The sequence below is a fragment of the Phyllostomus hastatus genome, unplaced genomic scaffold, assembly GCF_019186645.2.
Source record: "Phyllostomus hastatus isolate PE091 unplaced genomic scaffold, TTU_PhHast_1.1 phas_scaffold_755, whole genome shotgun sequence".
In the NCBI taxonomy this organism is placed as follows: Eukaryota; Metazoa; Chordata; class Mammalia; order Chiroptera; family Phyllostomidae; genus Phyllostomus; species Phyllostomus hastatus.
The window spans coordinates 4,517,036-4,525,543 of record NW_025334039.1 but is presented as its reverse complement, the minus strand read 5'-3'; the positions used below and the strand labels follow the sequence as shown (position 1 = coordinate 4,525,543).

General features: G+C 44.6%; 1 protein-coding gene across 1 annotated transcript; it reads left to right on the top strand.

The window, feature by feature from the left end:
• The first annotated feature begins 611 nt into the window (after positions 1-611).
• On the top strand, positions 612-8,271 carry NOPCHAP1 (NOP protein chaperone 1). The gene is made up of 4 exons (XM_045826576.1): positions 612-770; positions 2,233-2,319; positions 5,779-5,915; positions 7,621-8,271. Exons 1-4 carry the CDS (start codon positions 656-658, stop codon positions 7,840-7,842), a joined length of 561 nt encoding a protein of 186 aa, XP_045682532.1. The 5' UTR covers positions 612-655; the 3' UTR covers positions 7,843-8,271.
• Positions 8,272-8,508: the final 237 nt, after the last annotated feature.

Here is an 8,508-nt window from a genome sequence, read left to right as displayed (position 1 = left end):
GTCACAAAAAGCTATGCTACTTATATGAAGTAGCTGAAGTAGAAATGTAACGGCTGTTGCCAGGGCTGAAGGCCAAGGGGCCATGAGGGCATCTCTCAGTAATGCAGAGTTTCAGTTTTTCTCTTTCTTTTTTTCTCTTTATTTATTTCTTAAATTTACTTTTATTGTATTTTTCCATTACCATTTGTTCCCCTTATACCCCCCTTCCCTCGCAGTTTTTCGAGATGAAAATATTCTAAAGATATGTTACATAGCACTTTGAATATGTTGATAGCTAACGCTTCTGAACTGCACACTTAATGGTTGAGATAGTGAAACTTGTTTTTTTACAGTTACAAATAATTTTTTAAGAACGACGAGGAGGGCAGTCCCGTGGTGCGCTCTACACGCCTGAATTTATTTAGCTTAAAAAAAAAAAAAAAAGGAAATCAACGAGCCTTCCAATCACAGGATGTCGAGTTACAACCTGCCTTTTCCCACACTAGCAACGGCCTCGAGGATTAGCCAGGTGTCGCCCTCGCCCCAGCGGCTCTTGCTCCGCCCCTTTCCCCACCCACCTCCCGTTCTCCTCCAATCAGGTCCTGGCCCCGCCCCTGCCCCGGTCTCTTTCCTGCATCCGGGCCTAGGCGACCGGCTCTGAAGCTTTGCTAGCGGCATGGAGGTCCACGGAGAAACCCAGTCCAGCCCGACCTCTTCTTCGCCCCCCAAAGATGGCTCTGGGGTCTCGGTGTCCAAGGAGTTGCTGACGGCGGGGAACGGCGGCCACGGAGGTGACGGGCAGGTGGCAGCGGCGTGGGGCGCCCACGTGCTGGGTGGGCACGCAGCTGGAGCAGCCGGGCGGACGGCAGGTCTTCTGCCCAGGCCCGGCATCCCCGAGTGGAGTCCCCGGTGTGACCGCAGGGCTCCGGCGTGCCCGCCGCCGCGTAGATAGCGGTTGGAGTGCCTGGGCCGGGCGGCGGGGCCCGGGGAGGTTTTCACATTCCGCGTGGTATTGAACGCCAGGGCTGCCAAGCGCTGCCGCAAGACTCCTCCCCTAAGGGGAGGACCTTAGGGGTCGGCGTCTGGTTCCGAACACTTGGCGGGTTCCCTGGCAGGTAACTGTTAGGTGTTACCCCGCCTCGGCCTCCTCCTCCCCTCCATTCTCAAAGAATCAGCCCTTAGGACCGCCCTCTTGTAGAAGGAGACTTGGGTTCAGGGAGTCCGTCCACACGGGATTTCAGACACCGTCATAGAAAAAGAATATCATGAGTTCGAATCCCAGCGCTACGATTAATTAGCTGTGGGACTCTAGGGGAGTTTCTTAAGTTTTCAACGCCCCAGTTTTCATATTGGAGAAAAAGGAAGTGGTAGTACTTATGAATATTTGTGAGAGAATTTAATCTTCACAACAGTCCTGTGCAGAAGGTTCTGTTATCTCCCTGTTATAGACGAGGAAACGCTTATGGTGTAACATGCAGATAATTAATTTGCCAGAGATCATGTGGCTGGAAAGGAACAAAACTGGGATTTGAGTCCAGTCAGTCTGTATCTAGAGTCCAAGCTCTTTACATTAATCCAATCGCTAGGCCTAAAGTAGTAAGCCACCAGTCTTTGTGGAGCTCTCCTTTGTGGATGAACAGGATTTTTGTATCCGAGTAAAGAGATTTTGCAGGTATTAGAAACAGGGTGCAAAGCCTTGACTTGGACTGATTCAAGGAGTGGTGAATGATGAGATTGAATAGACGGGGGGTGGGGGGACAAAATTTCTCCAAAGGGCGTTTTATTTAGGTTGGGCATTTTAAATGAAGGGGAACTAACCAAGCAGGCGTGTTTTACAAATGAAGAAACGAATACCCAAAGAGGTTAGGCAATTTGCCCAGTATAACATAGCTAGTAACCAACTCTGGCTTCACTTAGCCATTATACGTAATCATTGTTGTACCCTGTACCACTTCCTGCATTCTGTCGCTGCACCTGCTTTTGTCTGGATTTCTGATCCAGAAAGGTGCAGTTTAAGGTGCACTTACTCCACATCAGTGACACAGGGATGTATGAGGCAGGCTTAAGAAAGGGGACATGGATGTACATAAAGAACTAAACTGTTACAATGAACTTGGGGTGCTCCTCTTTTTAAAGGCATTTTGGGAAATGTGGGATGGTCAAGACTTGGGAGTGGTCACAGAAAGATTGCTGATGGGCTCCTGTTTCTTTATGCTGTCGTAAACTGAGTGCTGTGTGTGTCTGTGTGTTCAGGTATATGGGACAGATTGCTCATCAACTCCAAGCCTGATTCCAGAAAGAATTCCACTCTTCAAACAGTTCGGATAGAGAGGAGTCCCTGTGAGTACCCTTCCCCTCTCTCTTCCTCTCTCTCAAGAACCCCCTCTAGATGTTAAATTCTGCCTAATTAAGAAGTTATTTGATGGGACTGTCTCTGCCTTCATGGTCAGATATTAAACCACACAGTCTGGCAGAGAAAGTCTTACTTGGGATTCGCATTGCGAAGTCTGGGCACCAGGATAGGGTTTCTTATGTATTCTCCTGCTTTTTCCCAGATAAACTCCTTTTGGGATGCATTTTTGGAAATCAAAATTAATTATTGTTAATCTCTGTGGGAAATTGTTTTAGAGGCTACTGCCCCAAATTATAGGACATTTTTTTAGGATGAACCCAAATTTAATACACATGCATGAGAAAACACCACCAAACCTCTGGTCAAGATGGCGCTGCAGGCAGACATGACTTACCTCTTTGCACAACTACATCAAAATTACAACCAAAATACAGAACGACCATCACTCAGAACCATCAGAGAAAACACTACCACATTCCATTGAACTGGACACAATTACATTGTAAACGATGCATGAGGTTATTGCGTGTATAAACTGAGAAACTGTGAGTGTTCTGCAAGGGGAACTTCACCGTAGCAGATACTGAATCTGCAGCAGCCAGAGTGACTGCGCCGTGGCTCTCTGCTCAGATGCCAGCTTCTGTGTGCACGCAGGTTTTTGTGTTGCTGGTGGTGGGTCGAGGGGGGTGGAATTGTTGGGTCATTTTGGAGAGTGTGTTTTTTTGTAAAGAGGAAGTTGCCAAACTATTTTCCAAAGTTGGGTGTACCGTTTTGCCTTCTACCTAGCCCCATGCGAGAGTTTAGTCGCCTTAGTTGTCCCACACCCTCGGCTGACACGTGGTTGGTCTGTCTTCAGCTATTCCAGTGTGTGTGCAGTGGTATCACGTTGTGATTTCAGTTTGTTTTTTCCTGATGACTAGTGATGTCGAAGAGCCTTTCATGTGCTTTCTCACCACTTACATGTTCTTGGTGAAGCGTCTGTTCAAATGTTAGCTCATTTTAACAACCAAGTTGTTTATCTTACTGATAAACAACATTTCTTATAGTGCAGGCCTGCTGGTGATAAGTTCACTGGCTTTTGTATATGAGAAAACACTAATTTTGTTTTCGGTTTTGAAAGATGTTTTCAATGTATGTAGGATTCTAGGTTGACAGGTTTTAAATTTTTTAAATATTTCAGTATTTTAAAGATGTTGCTCTGCCGTCTTTTGACTTGTATCGTTTCTGTTGAGAGGGCTGCTATTATTTTTGTCGTGTATAAAATATTTTTCCCCCCTCTGGCTGTTTTTAAGATTTCTTCTTTATCACTGCTTTTCACAATTTTATTGTGGTGTGTCTTGTAGCTTGCTTTGTGATTCTTGAGCTTGGGGTTTGATGAACTTCTGGAATCTGTGGATTTACAGTTTTCATCCAATTTGGGAAATTTTTGATTATTGTTTTTCTTTGGATATTTTGTTGTCCCTCCCTTTCCTCTCACCTTTCTGCAGGGACTCCAGTTATACATAGTTTTGCTCTTCGAAGTTGTCCCACGTTTCACTGCTACTTGGTTTGGTTTGGTTTGGTTTTTAGTTTCATTTTTGTGTGTTTCTTTTTGGGTAGTTTCTATTGCTGTGTCCTCAAGTTCATTAATCTTTTCCTCTCTGTTGTCTAATCTGCTGCTGAATCCCATCTGTTTTGTCAGATATTGTAGTTCATATCTCTAGCAGTCTAGTTTGAGTCTTTTATTTATATCTTTCGTTTCCATATTGTGTTCATGCTTTTCTGTGCTTGCTTGACTATGTGGAGTATTTATAATAGCTGTTTTAACATTCTGACTGCTTAATCTGTCCTGTGTCATTTCTGGATCTCTTTCTCTTGTTTTTTTTTTTTTTCCCCTACTCTTTATAGATATGTTCCTGCTTGTTTGCATGCTTGGTGATTTTTATTGGATGTTGTATATTTTGGGTTTTATGTGTTGTGTGCTGGATTTTGTTTTATTCTGTTTAGAAGAACTACAGCTGGATTGGCTTCAAGGGTTCAGCGTGTACTGGACTAGAGTACCGTGGAAATAAATATTGGACTTCTCAGAATTTTGGTTCCTACCACACACATAGGCCCTTGTTTTGCTCCACATGGTCCATTAGTTAAAAACCAAAGCAGAACAAAATGTGGCCTCATACTTGATCGGAGGTAATAGACGGAAATCTGCCCGCACATAATGTCTTTATTTTATTACTTTGTGATCCGAAGGGGAATGAGCAATCACAATTATTCACGATTTAGTATGTGCCAGACATGGTGCAGTGCTTGGTATGTATGTGACCTCACTTAATTCTTCCAGCAGCCCTCTTTTACGGTTAAAGGCCATTTCTTCATCTTGATCACAGTTTTCTTTTCTTTCATACTCTGGACATTTTAGTCCCCTGTTGTGTAGCTGTACCAGCGACTTAATGTTTTGAGAGCTGGTTACGAGCCAAACCCCTTTTGAAAGAGAAAGGAGCTATTGTCCTTATTTGCTGACTCCCTGTTCATAGCGCCATGCCTGGCAGGTATGAGCCCTGTTTTACAGGTGAGTGAACTGAGGTTTCAAGTAGTTAAATTAAATGTGTTAGTTATGAGTTATTTTTTTAGAGAAGATTTTATACATTTTTAGAGAAGGGAAGTGGGGGCAAAAGAGAGGGAGAGAAACATCAGTGTGTGGTTGCCTCTCACACACCCACTAGACTGGGAATCGAACTGGTGACCCTTTGATTTGCAGGTCTGCACTCCATCCACTAAGGCACACCAGCCAGGGTGTTGTGAGTCATTTTGTTGGGGGGAAGAACAGTGATTCCGGGTACATCTGCACCCGGTGCTCATTGTCATCAGCGGGCTGCTGCCCTGCATCTGTCAGCTGTCCTCTCCTAGGCGCTGGCTTAATCTAGAGCAGGCTCTTCCCCCGCCCTGGCAAGTCGGCCAGTGCATCAGCAGCTCCAGCCTTAGACTCGGCCACCAACCCACTCACGCCGAAAGATTTTCCTTCTCAACAGTTCAGACCGTGGCTCAGGGTGATCTCTTATTGGTCTGAGTAGACAGATCCCAGTGTCACTGTGGGTGCCACCGAAACAGCTCGTGGTGGCCAAGGTCGAGGAGCGTGTAGGCACACCCCGGGTGGGGACAGGAGTGACTAAGAGGGACGGAGCGTAAGAGGAAACTCAGGCCCCAGCCGGGTGGTTCTGTCGGTTGGAGCATCATCCCATGCGCCCAGAGGCTGCGAGTGTGATCTCTGACCAGGGTCAGGGTCAGGGCACTTACAGGAGGAAACCAGTGAATGCATAAATAAGTGGAACAACAAATCGATGTTGCTTTCTCTCTCTCAAATCAATAAATAAAATTTAAAAATATATATAATAAAAAAAGAAAAAGAAAATTTGAACACTGGCCAAATACTAACATAAGTCTGGATGAACTATGTTTTCTCTCCTTAGTGCTGGACCAAGTACAGACCTTTCTCCCACAGCTGGCTCAGGCAAATGACAAACTAAGAAAAGAAATGGCAGCTGCACCACCTGGTCATTTCAATATTGAAAATATCGATGAGACGCTTGGAAAAGTTATACAGATGGTAACTATGCTTCCTTTTCATCTTAGGTGGTAAAATTACCAGTGTGCCTCATCGCCTAAAAAGAGAGGGGACTTTTCCATTTTAATTCCACAGTTAGTTTTCTTCCTGGAAAGTCAGCTCATGTTCCCAGTACTGTTAGGTACTTGGTCATTTTATGATTAAGGATCTTACAGGTCAGTAAGCTTCCCTGGCTGAAATTTAGGGGTCGAGTAATGCAGAGTCATAGGGAGCGCTTTTCCAAGTCACTTGTTACATTTGTTATCTTGAAGCATTAATTCAGTAAATGTTCTAACTGGGTTTTGGTTTTTCCCCATCCAAGGCCCAAAGAGGTAATAATAGAGTCTAATTCATTGAGTATGCAAAAATTAATGATATGTTTAACAGAATATATTATATAAACCATGTGTGAAAAGGGTCTCAATTTAGGCTTATGTCTTATTTCTACACTGGAAATCTCTTTATAACAGTGTGTCTGGACAGAGCTGACCCCATTGTTAATAATAACATCTAATTTATCAGCAAATCTGGTCAGTTCTACCTGCACAGTATCTCCCAGATCCAACCACTTTGCGTGAGTTCCACTCCCGCCAGCCTGGTCCTATAATTACAGTCTCCCCTTTGGACTGTGGCAGTGATTTCCTAACAGGTCTCCTTGCCTTCTCCCCTTCTTCCCCGGAGTCTGCTCTTCACACCATGTGTGACCCACAGTCTGGGGGCCAGGGGGGCTTCCCAGCCCATTTCTAGCAAAGTCAGAGGCTCTCTGGGGCCTGTGTGGTCCTGCCTCCAGCTCCGGCTGACCTTGTCCAGCCCTCGCATTGTCTGCACTCCAGTTTCGGCCCCTGACTCCAGGCCGTTTCCCTCCTTGTAGAATGCTCCTCCCCGATTGCTGCTACTTGGCTCGCTTTGTCTCTTAGCAGTTGTCACCTACCTAAGAGGCCTTCCCCAGTGGCCTTATCATTACCTTTTCCTGCTTTCTTTTTCTTTTTTTTTTTTCTATCCTACACCATGCTGAGTATGCAATTGTTTAGTATTGTCTTTCTTTCCCAACTGGAACGGAGGCCAGCAGACATTTCTGTAAACGGCTGGACAGTGAATACTGCCGGCCTCGTGGGCCGTGCTGTCCTGTCCCAACAGCCCGCTTCTGCCCTTGTAGCGTGAAAGCAGCTGCAGGCGATACTCAGTGAACAGACAAGTTGTGTTAACTTTGCTCATGCACACTGAAACTAGAATTTCATATAATGTTCATGGTTCATGAAATATTGTCCTTCTTTTGATTTTTTCCTACCACCTAAAAATATAAAAGCCATTCTTAGCTCATGACCTAAACCAAGACAGGTAAGCAGGTCGGGTTTGGCCAGTAGGCCCCCAACCCCTGCTTAAAAACGCAACTTCCACCAAGGCAAGGATTTTGTTCTTGTTGAGTCTCTAGTGCCTAGTTTGGTGCCTGGCTCATGTTAACAGTTTTGAATGAAAGAGTATATTCGGGACATACACAGCTGGGTGATGGGGGTCTCTTTAGACTTAGAGTAAACGTAAATTATTGTGGTGGACTCTGGCAACTAAAAGAATAAAAGTGCCGTATTGTAATAAAAACATGTCCTTTGTGCTTCAATATTGTGCTAAATGTTGGTTGTTCCCAATGTTTTATTGCGACTTTTTAGGGGAGCTGCCCTGCAGTAAATTTCCCATACGGTGTGTTTTGCAGGATGTGGCCTTGTTTGAGATGAATCAGTCTGATTCAGAGAAAGAGGACAGTTCGAAAGAGAGTTCAGAGGCCAGTTCCGAGGACAGTTCGGAATCTGAGGATGAAGATGACAGCACGTCCTCTGAAGTCACCATAGATAACATTAAGCTTCCTCACTCGGAAGATGGGAAGGGCAAGATAGAAGTTTTGGACAGCCCTGCCAGTAAAAGAAAGAAAGAGTGAAACAGATGATCTCAGAAACAGGTGATCTGTGCCTTCTGATTCTGAGAAAAAGAGTGTGGCTCGCTGGTGGTTTTGCATTTCAGGCGTTTGGTGGTCTTGTGATTTCGGACGTGCTTTGGTTCTCGGAAAAACAGAAGCTGACTTACATTAAAGAGTTGGAATAGGTACATTTGGGGATCTGCTAAGAGCAGACTGTCTTTGATCTCAGGCTGAAGAGACTTAGTTTAGAAAGCCTAACGTTATTTTTGGTGATAAGTAAATTTGTTGGCATCTTTTTTCTTCAGCATAAACTTCAGACATATCAGACTGACTTATTTTTTAATCTTCACACATGGACATTTTTTTTACTACTTTTTAGAGAGGGAGGAAGAGCAGGGAGGTGGCAGGGGGAAGAAATATCCCTGGGAGAGAGAAACATCAATGGGTTGCTTCCTCTATGTGCCCTGAGTGGAGATCAAACCTGCAACCTGTGTATATGCCCTGAGCAGGAATTGAACTCACAACCTTTCGGTTTACTGGATAATGCTGTAACCAACTGAACTGCACCAGCCAGGACTCACACTTATTATTGTTTTTTTTAATCTTTCCTTGATGGTGATTTTTTTTTAACTTTAATTGTTATTCAAGTACAGTTTTCTGTCTTTTACTCCCAGCCCACCCACCCAG